Below are 16,463 nucleotides of genomic sequence, written 5' to 3'. Positions count from 1 at the left end.
CATAAAACTTGTTTTTTACACATTGTCTAAGAAGATTTATCTGAATTCTCTTTTTATAGTTGTACAATAAAAAGTTTTAAATAAATATTTACCTAGAAGTGGAAATTTATAATTGTTTAATTAAGCTACAAATCTGCAAAGTGTTGTGGTTTATTTTATTTGGCTGCTTGTTGCAAATATTTTAAAGGTATTTTGATCTCTAAACATCCCTTTGTTACTAAGGTTAATCTTTTACCTATTTAAGCTAGACTTCTCTTCAAAAACTTTGTTCCGATTAATGTAATTTTTGTGTTTAATGATAACTTTCAATATAATTGCTCTATTAAATAATAAAATCGTATTGAAAAGGAATTTATAATGTATGTATTATATAAAAATGTCATGTCAATTCGTCTATGATCTTAGATTTCAAATTATTCAAAGGTTTTATCGAAGCAAATGTCAATTATATATATGAATGTCTCAACGTGTAGTTTTTCCATGGTTCACATTTTGTTCAGTGTTTCTTCCTGTTAACAGTGAGTCAGCCACTCCATTTCCACTTTGCTGTATTGCCCTTTCTCATGTTCAAATTGCAGAAAACGTGCCAAAAATAAACTAATCACAGCGCCAGGCCCCAGAGCTGCGTACAACATCATAATCCGATGCAAGAGTACTTACTCTTATATATATAATTGTATATATATATAGATACGTATAGTCAACTACGGAGTAAAAAGACAAGGCATAGCCCCCATAAGTTTGCCTCGCTTTGCTTCACAACGTTTTCCTGCGGCAACCACATCAAATGGATTCAAGTTCAGGGCGCCATTTCGCATCTCTTTGCACACATAAACAAACCAATTATAGGCAGCAATAAAAATGAAAGAAACAAGAAGAAAAAACGCAGAAATTTCTCCAAAAGCAGGCCGCAACGTAAAACTATCTGAGGTACATAGTCTAAAAATACTGTGAAAAAGTTCGTTATATGTTTGACGTCATCATTTGAATGAAAGACAATGCTAAAAAAGGCGACGTGTGCTTAGAAGTGGATACATTGGATGCCTTTTGGATACTTTGCTGATCCAAAAACCATCAACATACACGTTGCAATCGATTGTTTAGCCAATTTAAAACGAAATTTTCCCATGGGGATTTACTCAAAAGCTTGAGGCGCAATTTCCATTGAATTGTATTTATCTGTTTTCAAAATAGATAAACGCTAAATGCAAAAACACACACACACACAGACACACGCGCACACGCAGATAGACAGGAGGACAGAGAGACTGACTGACAACATCAGACAGAGGCAAAATGCCCAACACATAAAAATTGCACGAAATATTTCTGCGAAAATTTGGAAAACGTCAGTCCGGATTGCCAAGAGATTGGCAGCAACAGGGTGAGTGGATTCTTGGCAAAACTGAAACGGAAATGATGTAGCCAAAAAAAAAGAAGAGATACCAACAAAGATCAAGATCAATTTATGAATGGATTAATATGAAATATGACTGAGAATGGTGACGAAAATTGCTTAAATTTTGCATTTCTCTTTGCATTTTAATTCGTTGGAATAATACCCACTAAATTATAGAGTGTTTAGAAACAAGTAACTAGTTTTATTAGATCTGCATATTTTAATAGTATTCTAGGGATAATAATAAATTTTCTTAGTTAATTTTCCTATTTAAAGGTAACTTAAACAATAGAAAATGATTTTAAAGATTTCTGTATTGTTCAATTTACCATCTGACTGACTGACTGACTGACCCACTTAAAATGTCGTTCAAGTTTACAACCTTGACCAGATGCTATCATTGCTCATAGATTATATCATTGTATACAATATTAAGTTGGATTTATATTGTATATGATGCCAATTATTGCACAAGTTCAACAAAATTTATAAGCATAAACTTGAAAATGAAAGAAAAACAAGTTGAATTTATTTTACGAGTTGAAAAAGTCCAGAGCAACATACTGTAATATTTGAAATGATTAATGAAATAATAAATTCAGCACTTGGCGGCCATTGCCTGGCTGACCTAAAGGCATAAATACATACATATATATACGATACATATATGAACTTTTCAATGGAATTCATTAAAAAAACATTTAATACATAGAAAATTTATTTTCATTTGTTTTTTTTTTTGTTTGCAAAATATTTGGCATGCCTTGTTGTCGTCTAACATATGTTTGCAATCGAATGAATAGATATATGACTTTGCATATACGTATGTATATGCTGAAAGTGTATGGAAATTTATGAAAATCTATATGTTAGACCCGATTGTAGATGGCTAGAACAACACTTGAGATTCTGTTAAGTATGGGATAACGAGAGAGAGATAAGTAAAAAAGAAAACAAAAAATAATACTTGAAAGCATCCTGAAATTGTGACTGTAGTGTGTATATGAAGTCAACCACTGACTGCCGCACACTTTCCCTTTTTTGTATTTGTCTAGTAAAACGCCACGCCACCCACCGTCGACCTCCTGGCACTTGGCCAACTGACATTGACTGATGCCAGAGAGCCAGCCAGCCAGCCAGCTAGCCAGGCAGTATTAGTTTTAGCTGTTTTATTCCATCCAAAATGTCTGCGTGTGTTTGTATGAGTGGGTTAATGTTTTGCTTTTTGACTCTTGTTAAGCTTTTTGTGCTTAGCTGTGATTTTTATAAACAATTTGATGCTGCTTTGCTCTGTTTTACATATCATTCGTAGCACATTTCCTTCCTCCCTTCCGCCCCTCTCCATGCCCTGATTGAGGTGATAAAAATTTCTTTCACTCGAATTATTTATGCGTATAAAACAGATTTGTAAAACGTTATAGAGCACCGCCCATTGCGGTGGTGTGTTAGAGAGGGTTTGGGGGGGAGGTGACTTGGTTGGGGTAGGGCAATAAATTTTGAAATTACTATAGAAAATTTCAAACTATTTGAGCCATGTGACAGGCAAACTAAATGATTGCGACATTCTTCAAGGTGTTGATAAAATTAATTGAGCGTTGGCTAAAGTTATTCAAGCACCGCAAAGTGTTTAATAGCCTAATTATGTAATAATGATCCAGAGTTTACTTACTGCTTGCTAAAATTAATTGATTAGCTACACACACACAGGCACAAATACATATACAAATATAGACACATACAAACAGTTGAAATATAGCAAGTAATTAATTTTTCCTCCTTTTTTTTTTGGTATTTGTAGAAATTTGTTATTTCCGTTTTAGCTGATCACGCCTACGATACTCAGTTTACACAGACAATTTACACAACACTCAAAACCGAACAGTTCCATTTGTCGCTTGTTAGTTGCTGACAAGTGGCACATGCGGCGTATGCGCAACAAATGCCAAAAACACATTCATTTTTACTGAAATTTTTTTATTCCTAACACAATGAAGCGCTGAGCGCACGTTCCAAACGGCGCAACAAACTTTTCACGACTGCTGCTGCTGCTGTCTCGTCTCGTCGTTGTTGTGGAAATTGTCGTGCAGCCAACAACAATTCGATGATCAACTATCGATAGGCCTACAGGCTGCTGCTGCTGCGATTCTTACATCCAATGATATCCATCTGCCAACAGAGCCAAGTGGAATTCTCAGTTGTTGGACAAATAAATAGATAAATAGGCAATGAAAGCAAATGCTAAATGGATAAACATTTACAGAGTCAGTGAGTTTCCTTTTGATTACACTAGACAGCAAATGTTGAAGAACATTACAGCAAACCAAACTACTGACAAACCTAGATCTTTAAATAACTAAAGTAATTGTTGGTTGCAAAATATTTTAATCTTAATTTAATCCTAATCAAGCAATCTAATATAAGGACAAAAGACAGAAGTCACAGTAAAACAGAACAAATGCTAACTAAGCCAAAGTAATTGTTGGTAAATACAAATTTTTTCAGTACAAACTTGATAAATATCGCTATACATTTCATTAAAGTACTTACAACCTAGCTGCAACAGCGACCCCATGACATATATTTGAGATATTTGACCAGCATTATACATATATATATACTCGATGAGCACTTTCTATTGGTATGTCACTTCCCTGCAGAGCTTGGTCAGCGGAGCTTTCCGGTTCTCATTTATATAACCATCTCGATTTGGTTATCCGATCATCAAGTAGCTTAGATACACATAATGTATAAAATAATCCCCCGAAAAATCCAAAATCAATCCTTTTTGATCAACTTTAAACGAGTATTTCATATGCTCAACATCAAGAATTGTTTATTAAAGATTACAATTAGTAAGTGGTAAATAAAATTAAGTGCTAAATAAGTTTATGGTGATAATAATCAAGTTAATTACGAGTGCTAGAGATTTTCGATTCATAAAATGTTCGTTATCGTAGATTTGTCAATATAATTACAATTATTTCAAGTTAAAGTCATGACTCTTCTTTGCCTTCGTTCCAAACAAACTTCGACAAAGAAAACGCACATCGATAATATATAGCCAATTGCCAATAGATACCATGCCCATTTCAGACTTTGTAGATCAAGAGGTAAGACATGTTCTGTGGGTATATAACGAATAGATGCTTTCTCTTTTTCTAGACTGGTATCTAGCCAATATTTAAAAAGGCCCACACTCATTGTCCAGGAGATATAATTTCGAAGTAGTCCCCTGGGGGATCGATCAAAATTCGAAAATAAAGCTGCATTCTCGATAATTCGAAGTTCTGGGGTAGTGCAAAAGATATGATGTTTTTGATTAATATCCTTTAAATTTAGCCATGGCTCTGTGTAGATTTGATAGGCATAACTGGTGTTCAACGCATAAATCATGTCTATGCGTTCCTTGGGTGTAACAATCCATGAATTGGGTACGGTTTTTTGAAAGAACTCTGCATCAATATTATTTCGTATATAGACGGCGGTAAAGACATCAAAGACAACAGTTATATTCTCATCTCGCAGTTCTTGGAAATTTTTGATATGTTCGGTTTTCGGATAAAGTGTTAATAATGTGCTTAGTTTACTGCCAAAAAAACTACTAAAAATCATACCAAATACACTGATGGCAATCATTAGCTGTTTCAATGAGAAACTTGCTCGCCGACCGAATGGAAACGATTGCCCGAGTATAGCACGAAGAAAACGAAAATTTGTAAAAACATTGAAACACATTGCAAATGTTAGCCTTTTTGATCTTCGATTCGATACATATAGTATTAATATTTCCATAAAGGAAACAGCCACATAGCTAGCAAGTATATATATGGACCAAGATTTTATTGCCAGCATCTTGTAAAGATCCGAAATGGTTATATCTTTACCACATGGCACGATTATAAAAATCGATGATTGTACAAAAGGTTGTGAGAAGTGGCCGTTGGTAGTATCAATTTTTTTTACTTTTTGCATTTTCGAAATCGAATTCATTGTTTGAGCATTTCCGTCAAGCTCTTGTGCATCAAACATCAAAGTAATATTATATTTTCGTGAAAATTCCAATATTAATTTACGATTTAATCTTTCCAAAACCAAATTTCCACATCCTGGACTATGTTGGAGAAAACTCTCAGCCATTAGATAGCCCGAGAAGAAAATAGGTTTGCCCTTAAAGTCGACTTTGTCAAAAAATATTGATTTTGTCCATGTAGTTATATTTGGGATTGTAGTAAAGCGTTGAACAGGATGCCCCAGCACGCTATAACCAAATCCAGTTGCGACATTGAAGACTAATAATTTACGATACTTTTTGATATGCGCTTGTTTCACTAATGTCTGTAGAAGATCTTTTGAATCGGGAGCATCCATCCAGATTAAAATTCTCTCGCGTAGTCTTCGTTTAACAATATCGGCCATAATTGGCAATATTTTGGTGTCGGTAATATCATTTATGCAAATCAGGGCTAGAACTTCATGATTCGAGAATGTTCTCGAACTAATGTTGTTCAGATGATCGAAACGAATTATTGGAAAATTTGGGGAACTTAATTGATCCACAACACATCTCACATTCTGCTGACGTTTTAGTATCACAATCGCTCCTATTCGTCGTTCGTTTTGTATATTTTGAATAAGTCCATTTAGAATATTTAGCTGGGTATCTTTAGTTTCTACTGTCAAAAGTTTAGTTTGACTTAATTGTCCAAAAAGCAGTAATATTAACCAAATTGCAAACATTCTAAACTGAAGAAGTTGATGATGATTCGTGCAAAATACTTGAAGAACTGAATTGTGAATTGCCACCAATATATTTTATATTTCTAATCTTTCAATCGAAGTTAAAACTAAATTGACATATTGACAGTGAAAAATTAAAAACGTTTAATGGCTGCTGTCAGTTTTTTGTTTGGCTATTGCCAAGTTAAGTCAAAGCCATTATAAAATTAATTTCAATTAAATCAATAGGATAAGTAACGATACTTATAACTGCATAATACAATTATCATATGTATATACTCATCTATGAGTGTAAAACAAAAAAGGGGTATAACCGGAAATTCATCTTAATGCCTATGAAAATGTCTGTAAAATGATTTAATTGCCACTCTAATTGTTAATAAAAACTAAACAGCATTGACATATATCTTACCAATGATTCATTGCTTTAATAATATATATGTACATATCAATTGCCATATAAAAAAACTTTATTTTAAGAGGAAATAAACAAAAAGTTAGCGCTAATGAGCCAAATAAACCATAAGTGAAGAGGTGTTAATTGATTTGATCAATAGTTTGGAATACTGAGAAAAAGTTTGTATTGCAAAATAGATTTTTGGTTCGCTGATGTGCCTTGATGTCGATCAAATTCGATTACGAATTTGAATTCTGGTCAACCAAACAAACGGAATATCGTATAGACAGATGTTGAATCATAAATATCTAACTCAAGTTCATTTGTGCATAAGTATTTGCCTTTGACTGAGTGTGTGTGTGTGTGTTATAAATTTGTTAACCATTTCAATACTGAGAAAATTGCGTTAAGTTGATGATGGTTTATTTTGGCCAATATTATGGTATATAATAATACAATTTGTGTCTGTCTGGGCAAAAAGAACCACAGACTGTCATTAATCAGGCGGTAAATTGTCACAATTTGTTGTCGCATTGTTTGCCTCGCCCATTCCAATAGTATTATGTTATCATTGTTGTTGTTGCTGTGGTTGTTGTTGTAATTACGATAATTTGTTTTTGCAGCCTAATTGTTTTTGCTGTTGTCCATCAGTCATTTTCGTAATCCTTTTTTTTTGTGTGTTTTTGTTGTTTTCGTGTTACGTCTTCTTCTTCATGGCATTTACATTTCATAATTTGGCTTAACGATACTAATTTGTATGAATGTCCTGATATCCTTAATACATGCCACAAAAGAAGCGAATTAGTCGCCGTCACACATGTCGTATGCTTAATGTGCATAATGTGCGTTCAAACAGTTTATGAAACGTTAATTAGTCCATTTAATTGTCAGCTGAGAATGTTAATTGAAGTCGAGCCTTTTCATTATGCCGATTGAGGAAACAGTTCTCTATATACATATATGTATCTGTTATGTGCGTAAGTGTGTGTGTGTGTGTGAGCACGGTTATCTCATTAGTTAGTGCCGATTTGCTTTATCAGATTACATAGACAAATTTCTGCTTCACAGACTAACTTATAGTCCCGTTTAGTTTGCATAAAGAAAAGATATAAAACCCTAAACACATCTGTCACAAAATTGTCTTTGATCTTCTGAACTGAAAACACAAAATTTAAGAATTAAATTTATACAATTCCAGTTTTATAACCCCCAACTCTTATGTCGAAAGCATTCAATAATATTCTGACCTCAAAACCGCAAAAGCGTCCACTAAACAAAAAAAGAAAAACAAAAATTAAAATCATGTGAAATGCACAAGAATTTTAATAAACAAATCTGATTATGCGTCGCTTTCAGAAGCTCTGCTCAATTTAGAAACCGCAATTTGTATTGTGTGAGTAGCATTTTCCTGCCGATATCCATATATGTACATATATATACATATTTTTTTCCAATTTCCATTGCTGACAGCTGCAATACCCGCGTATGCTCTAAATGTTATTTATAATAGAATTTATGCCTAGTTGCCAAGCCATTCATTTTGACCCAGACCCATGCAAATGGCATTTCTGTCGCATGCGTTCCAATTTCGCCATGTATCAGTTTTATAAAGGGGGAGAGGAGAGAAGAGGAGAGGAGGAGATGGGGATGGGTAGGGCAGTGGGCTGGGATTTCAGGAACAACGATGACCGCAAAATTCAACAACAGCGACGACCAGCGAGTATAATGAACCATTTTGTGGCTTGAACAAGAATTTTTTTTTTCCAGATTTCTCAGTTCAGTGTAGCAAATGGAAAACGAAATTGAAAATAGCATTGGGTAAACAATATTTGACATTATATTAAAATTAAGTCATAAATTGGGTAAAGTTTATTTGGTATGCTTTCCCTCTCTCTCTGTCTCTGTGTGAGTGTGTGTGTGTGTAAGCGTGTCATTCTGCGACCTGAGGCGTTAAAATTGCATGGCTCAAATCTCAATGGCATGCGTGTACACATTAATGGGTGTGAGTGTGTGTGTGTGTGGGTGTGGCTATTGTCAGCGCTGGTGTCGGCAATGGCAACAAAATGGCCGCTGGCGGCATATGTCAACATCTGTTGCAGTTGCATAATTTTTGGCATTTGGTTTCGTGCACACAAAACATTAAAAAAGACAAAAGCCAGTCGGGAGAAAAGTCAATTTAATTACAACATGCGCATTTAAATTTAAATCAACTGGTCAGTGGAATGTCTGTGTGTGTGTGTGCAATTGGTGATTTACAATGCCACTGGGAGGAGGAGGAGGAGGATTGTGTGGGAAGGGAGGTTCATTTGTAAAGCCTTAAAAATGTCGCTTTAAAAATCTGTTTGTTAAATAGTTCACACGGCCAAGTCAGCTAAACGGGAAACCACACAACTCTCTGTGTGTGTGTATCTGTGTCTGTGTTAGTATGCCAATGCAATGCAGACGCTGCAAAGTATGCTATAGAAATATTTTCAGTTTCATACCAACTGCTGGTACATGCATTTATTGTGTGTGTGTGTGTGTGTGTGTGTGTGTATGCCTGTGTGTCCTTGCCACGCCTCCTTCAACAAGAAAAATAGAATTGTTTATTTGCTTTCGCCTTTCTTATTTAAAACTATTTTATGTGCCGCTTCTTACAGCGTAAACTTTGCCAACAATATACAGAGAGGAAGATGGTGAGAGGAAGAGAGAGAGAAAATGGAAGTAGGGGGTAAGCAATTGGAGTGTGAAACGTTTTCACTTCCGTGTGTTGGCCAAAACGTTGACTATGGCCAGCTCCTATAGCTATAGTTGTAGCAAAAACTCCTCTAGCACTTTTCTTAACATGCACATAAAGTTTAGTCGATTCCGTAAAGTTGTTGCTATTGCTGTTGGTGTTGCTGTTGGTGTTGGTTTTGTTAGCCCAAAATCCCATTTGGCACTGAATTGTGTGCGCACATTGAATTTGTAGCAAGCTTAAAGCCCTAGCAATATATGGGTATTAATAGATATTTTTTCCCCGAGTGTGTGTGTGTGTACGAGTTGAGTGTGTGCAGGCGATAATATTTATTTTTCCCTCTATTTTTCTCTCTCTCTCTTTCATTCTTTTATTTAAGAGTTTTATGCAGTGTAATTGAATTGCATGATGGGCAAATGTTGCACAGTTTTAGAAGAAGGCTTTTGTGGTGTGAAGTTGGGCGGCTTATGACGTATTTATTTACCACAGAATTGCGACACAATTGTGCCACATGCAGTGACATTTATGTGACCAAAAGCAACCAACTCACGAGTGGTGTTGTCTTTGAGTTATGACCCTTCAAGCAGAAGCCAAGCCAGAAGGCAGTTGCAGTTGCAGTTGCAGTTGGCCATGCTGTTTGTTGGCATCCGTAGGGGCCAACAACAACAACAAAATGCATGCGAAATGTTGGCACATTTAAATTGTGTGATAAATGATGCATGCCAAAAAGAAAGCCATTGCCAAGAGACGTGACTCTTTCTTTTTGAGTTTTTGGATTGCATAAATTGGCTTTTCAATTTTTAACCAGTAAAACAAATAGCTGACAAATAAATTTACAAATTTAACAAATCAATCAAACTAATTAAACTATTTGGAAACAGTTAGCTTTAAATATGCTACATCTCTTAATAATTTAAACTAAACGAGTTCACTTACTTAGACAGACCATTAAAAGTGAAAAAGTAATTGAAATGTTAAACGAATTTGCTTCTTTCTTAATGTATGTAGGATAAAGATTATTTTTTGGTTTAAATTTTCATCCATTTGCTGCTTCTTTTTGCCAATTTAACAATAATGTCATAATACTCTTTTAGTGTTCTTAGAAAGCGTATAAAAGGCTCACAGCTAAATGAAATAAAATGCAATAAAATAACAACTTAACACCTTTGGCGCAAAATAGACAGAGCGAACATAAAGGGGAACTATACACTACACACACACGCACACACACACATACAATCAGGGTATGGCATGGCTCTTACCATACACAAATGCGCAGGCAATGCAAAAAGCAAACCGTAAACGTAGACTAAGCCGATTATAACACGAAAAGCAAAAGAAAGTAACGAATCATGGCCAGGGCAAGGGCAAGGACGAGATGTAAAGTGGTAGGTAAGATACTCAGTGTGAGGATTGAGAGAATTGCTAGGACTGTGGCGGACTTGGAATAGCAGGAAGTGCGTGGCAAGCAGGCAAACAGTCAGCCAGATAGGCAGGCAGACAGACAGAAATACGGACAGGCGGACAGAGAGAGAAAGACAAGACAGAGACACACACAGACAGGCAATGAATTATCGCACTAGCTGCGCCAGCAGTTGAGACAAAAGTGTTGTAAAAAATGTAGTACTATTAATTTCCCTTGCATATCTTATTGTATCTTCATAAACAGACACGCACAGCCAACAACAACAACAACAACCAACTTATAGACCAACAAAGTAGATTGTAGGTATGTGTGTGAGAGTGTGGGTGTAGTCTCTGCCCCTTACTCCTTTAGAAACTGGCTTAGTGCTAAAGAGATTTCTAATTCAGTTGAGCAGAAATAAATTACTTACCGTAATTGTTTGCCATATAAAACTGTAGCATTGAGCTTTCTCTAGAGATACATATAGAGAAAGAGCAAGAGCTACAAGCAGAATAAACACGAGAGTCCTTGTTGTTATTGCCAGCTGCCATTTTTGTTCTTCTTTTTTTGTTGTGTTTTAAGGATTTCTTACTCTGCCTCATGCGTAAATGAAAACTTAAATCTGTTTGCCTTTTCTTTCTGCTTGAAAAATTAAATAGTTTATGTTTTTCTCATTTAAATACATACACTTTTATTTTCCACCTACCTCTCTCCCCTTATATTGGGTATAAAAATGTATTTACTTGTTTGTTTTTAATTTATCTACTGAACACTTATAGTCTGACATGAGCAAATTAATGCCTTTTAATTTTGTGCTTTATGTAAGCAGCATAAATAATTGTGCAAAGGCAGGCAGAAATTTGCGTCGATTACAATTTTTAATTATTTTTTAATGAAGTACAAGAAGCAACAACAACAACAACAACAACAAAAGTGAAAAAAAAAACAACAAAGATAATAATAACCAAATGCTGACCAACAACATGTATGTATGTAGTTTTCGCTATGAATTTATGCATGTTTTAAGTAAATTTATTGCATGTATAATATTGTATAATGTGTCAGGTGGACAGAAACATAGCCAAAGGGAGACAGAGACAAATGGAGAGAGACAGAGACAAGGACATTTAAAATGTGGTCAAATTGTGGTAAGAGCAGCAAATGAACAATTTCACTTTCAGCCAGTTTAGGCCGACAGTTAAGTTCAATTGAAATTCATGCAAAAGCCAATAAATTAGATAAATTTCATATCAAATATGTAGATGATCTCCATGCATATAATGTATATATTTATGCTTCTTTGATAAAATATGCAACAATGTCAAAAAGAAAAAATAAAAATTCTGAAATAACTTTAATCATAATTTTGGTAAGGGATATTTCTCCTCAGAAAGACTGGAACATTTCGATCATGTATATAGTGTGCTCTGGGCAGTGTCAGTTGTCCAACGACGTTGACTATTTATATTCCTCAATATTATAGACTAGCTTTAACCTCAGCTGATTTTGAACTATAGAAGACATGATTTGTTTTAAAAGTTCATTGTCCAAAGCAGATATTATTCATTAACACAGCAAAAACTAGTCAAGCTTTTAAAGATAAAGGTAAAGATCAGCAAATTGACAACGAATTTGACCAGCTTCATCAGTTCGATCGCAAAATTTGATAAGTCATCACGTTAAATGGACAATATATCTCACTCAGGGCTAATAAGTCTTAACAAATGTACTAATTATATCTACCAAAATATAAAGAAGATTTCAGGATTTGGTAACCATTTCGAATATGTAAAGAGATTTTGTGTAACTATTTTTGATTTTATAATAAAACTTGGTCCAGGAAAGGTTTAAGTAATAAAAATATTTGATTTCCTTTCTTTATTTGCTAAGCCTATGAATTATTTCTTTGACAAATAATTAAAGTTAAATCATTAAATTAAACTCTATGAGTTGGACAGACAAAAATTCAATGGGAGATGTCACATTTCAAACAAAAAAAAGGCTTAAACAAGGAAATAATATGTACTTTCCTTTGAAAAATATTACAATTATCTTGTAATATACATATATACATCGTAGTTTTCGAAAAGAATCAAGTAAATATCTGTTATTAGCTGTGGTTAAATCCCTTAAAATGCAATTGATTATTTAAAAAAGTAGATATCAGCAAAATAAGGATAAAACAAATCAACAGCAGAAGTCATACAAAAGCTGAGATTATGAGGAAAAGGCACTTAAAATTAGAAATATAAATATTTGTAATTTGCTTTCTTGGTTTATTGCCTTAAAATTAAAAACCGTTTAGTTTATTTTTGAGTTAAGTCGTTATTCTGCTCTAAATAGCAGAAAAGTAGATAGATTAACAAAGTGAGAGGGATTTCCACCTGTTTGGCTTCGTTCTTGGATAATAGAGTCTGCTAGCATTAAACTGACTGCATTTGGCAACCACAAGTCACGTGCGTCTCTGTTGGACGTTGTTGCCTCGTTAAAACTCCAAAAATCACGCATTAGCTGCCAGTTTGCACTTAAAGTCATAAATTTATTTAAATATATGGGCAGACGCACACACACACACACATACAGAGGCTTTTGTGTGGCGTAAAGCAAATTTATATTAACTTCATTTTGTGCTGGCTGCCACGCAGTCGTTGCATAACTCATACGCACGGTGTGCGACCACAGTTACGTAGCGACCAGGATCATGAGTCGTTGTGCGTGTTGGTAGCTAGTAGCTGGGAGCAGGCAGCAGGCAGCAGGCTGCGAGCAGCAAGCGGCAGGCATATCACCGACACAAAGTGAAGAAACGAAGGTACAGAGAGACAGGGTGGACCTGAATGGCAGCCAAGAGAATTTTAAATTACACTTTTAAGTGGTGACGACGACGATGACTGCGATAACGATGACTACGAAGCCGAAATGCAACTGCATTGGCAATGCCAACTACAGCAAACTGCAGCAACTGCTATTACAGCTGCAGCAGACGCCGTGTATTCACTTCTTTGCATGCATTTAATTGCAAATGAAGCAGTGGGCAACAAAAAAAATACACAGACGCCGCCAAAGCGCTGACAATGCCAATTGCCAAGGCCCAATCCAACTCTCAATGCACAAAACTCCATCCATCCTCAACTCGAACTTCCATTTCCAGACTCAGTCTCTCTTTCTCTCTCAACAGCTGCAAAACTGTAAATGACGTTTAATCAAAGTTGTTGAAATTGATAGCATTGTTTGCGGCGCTGAAATTGCATAATGCATTTTAAAGTGAGCTAAATGTGTTAATTAAAGTTCTTCTGTGAGTGTGGGAAGGGAGAGCGCGGCCTGCGACTCTTTTAACATGAGTTTGCTTTTCTTTTCAGCGTTCGTAGTTAATTGCAAGTTCCTCAAACCACTTCTTGAAAAAGAAAGCACCAAACTAAAAACCTTTAAATAAATAAGCAGGCGAAACCCCGCTAAAAATGCAACAGTTTTTGAATTTGAATGGATGGTGGGAATAGAAAGGTTGGGCGAAAAGTCCCACAAAAAACAAAAGCGGGGTAAAAGGTAAACGAAACACAAATTGCAACATAGTTGTGGCAGGCAATAAAATAAAGTCTTAGTTTCTGCTTCTGGTTTCTATCCTTTCTTACACGAACACACACACAAGCACAACTGCCACACGGTGTGTGCCTGAGCTCATTTAATTTGTTGTGCAACAAAATTAGCATTTATTTTCATTAGGATTTCAACTTGCTGCCGCTGCTTCTGCTGTCGCTTCTGCATCTTGTCTGTCGCTTTGCTCTTTTTCGTTTTATTCTGTTTTGTTTGTCTGCTGTTCTGTGCATTGTTTGCTTTTAATTATAAATACATGTGAGCCAAGCAACATTAACCCATTATGAAGGCAGAAAGATTTTCAACTTTCATGAGCGAAATTTTTAGTATGTAGTAAAGGAGGGCCAAAAACAAAAACAACAAATTTTAATTGAGACCAAAGAAAATATTCATCAAATCATTTGTTATTTTGTTTGAATTTTGGTGGGAGGTCGGCATTCAATGGGTTAACTTCGAGCATTGAGTATAAAATTCTATAGCATACAATTGTGCGCTGCGCTTTCTGTATTCAATTAGTGCGTGTGTGTGTGTGTGTGTGTGTGTGAGAAAGCATCGGCTCGTCGCCGACGCTGGTCATCGTCATCGGCATTCACATCGACATCGAAATCATCACCATCATCATCATCACCTTGCCGCCTGCTCCGCACATTATCCAAGTAAGAGCTCACGCCCGACTGAGCGCCCAACGAAGCTGAAGACCATGGTGCGGATGAGTAACGTTGCTGGTTGCTTGCATGCGAGTTGGCGCCATAAGACCAAGGATGATGCCGATGGCCGTAACTGGAAATAGAACCCGAGTCAGAGTCAGAATCAGAATCAAAACCACCGGAGTCGTAGCCAGCGTCCGTGTAATGATGCCTGTCCGGGTAGTAGTGATGCTGATAGTAATCAGAATTTGAGTTGGAGTTGGAGTGGCTTGTTGGTCTCTGAGACTGGTATTGGTCAATGTGTGTGCGATTAGGATAGAAATCAGCTGAGTACGAATAGGGGGCAGCTGGAGGGGCGGGAGTACGATGGCCGTAATTATAATCATCGTCATTGTATTGCTGATAATGCTGAGTATGAGGGCCATAGGATTGAGCTGGCAATTGTGGCTTATGGTGGTGGACGGCGGGCTTATTAGTCACCAGACCGCTACTGTATGGCGATTGGAGCACCACAGTTGGCGTAACAATGACGGGTCCCGAACTGACCGCTGACTGCTGCCAAGAGGATGCCGCCGCCGCCTCAGACTGAGCTGCCGATGCTGTGGTAGATGCTGGCGATGAGGTTTGTTCGCGTGAGTTCATTTCAGCTAATTTATTGAAGCGATTGCGACTACCGCTTGCCGTGAGCACCATAACGGTGGGATTCATATCTGCCATATGATCCTTAATGCAGTTTTGCAGCATATTCACAAAGAAGAAGAACGAGAGGAGCGTCAGAGCGGACATCACAGAGCCAGAACCTTTTTTTTGTCTTGTTTTTACCCGAACTTGAAGATGACGACTTTGGTTTATGGGGCGGGGGTGGTTGAGAATGATGATGATGTGGCGGCGGATATGCGGGTGCACTGCCCGCGGATGGATGATATGATGAGTAGCTACCCGATGGTGGTGTATCCTGTATTTCATATTCCACAGAAGGCTCTATGCTGCTAATTTAAACTTGCATTAGTAAAAGCCAAAACCAATGCTGGCCAATGTTGCTCTTCCTTACCCATAGCCTGAATGGGGACTGGCATAAGCACCGTTGTAACTGCTGCCGGCTGCAATCAGCGGACGTCCATGATGGTAATGGTAATGGGGTTGTTGTTGCTGTTGTTGCTGCTGATAATAATGTTGGTAGGGATAATGCACGCGTTGCGTTTGACTGCCAAGTAAAAACGAGAAAGAGTGAGGTGTGTAAGGAACGGTAAGGTAAGTGCAACAAAATGCAAACTGAGCCATTTCCTCTGGCCCATATAAACATCATGACATTGGCAATGGCCCATGGACTAAGGCCGCGTCTAAGTGCTTCAGGTAGATAGCTGGGTACATACATACATATGCATAGTTGCCATGCCAAAGTGTCATAGAGTCATTCGCATAAATTTCTCTCCCTGTTATTTTTGCTTACGCATAATTATGTCCGGAAATGGCTGACAGCAACGGATGTGGATGTGGATGCGGATATTGTTGTTCTGCTGCCAGCTGCTGTGATTGCTGCTGTTGAAAATTTCGCTGATATTGCATAATTCCCA

The 16,463-nt window shown here is 36.6% G+C and overlaps 3 protein-coding genes across 4 annotated transcripts in view; all 3 read right to left on the bottom strand.

Moving 5' to 3' along the window:
- The window catches only part of LOC137584499 (calponin homology domain-containing protein DDB_G0272472), a 37,807-nt gene that overhangs the window by 10,719 nt on the left and 10,625 nt on the right, over nt 1-16,463 (bottom strand). The gene's annotated exons all lie outside the window — the stretch shown is intronic.
- LOC137585892 (uncharacterized) lies at nt 4,218-5,815 on the bottom strand. The gene has a single exon (XM_068301906.1). The coding sequence runs from the start codon at nt 5,813-5,815 to the stop codon at nt 4,382-4,384; it is 1,434 nt and encodes a 477-aa protein (XP_068158007.1). The 3' UTR covers nt 4,218-4,381.
- On the bottom strand, nt 14,755-16,455 carry LOC137585891 (uncharacterized). The gene is given in 4 exon segments (XM_068301905.1): nt 14,755-15,711; nt 15,713-15,878; nt 15,941-16,093; nt 16,340-16,455. Coding segments are annotated over 4 exon segments (1,392 nt in total).

The sequence above is a fragment of the Drosophila tropicalis genome, unplaced genomic scaffold (genome assembly GCF_018151085.1).
Source record: "Drosophila tropicalis isolate 14030-0801.00 unplaced genomic scaffold, ASM1815108v1 contig_878, whole genome shotgun sequence".
Taxonomy (NCBI): Eukaryota; Metazoa; Arthropoda; class Insecta; order Diptera; family Drosophilidae; genus Drosophila; species Drosophila tropicalis.
The sequence above is the reverse complement of the archived record's forward strand: the minus strand, read 5'-3'. Positions and strand labels throughout refer to the sequence as shown.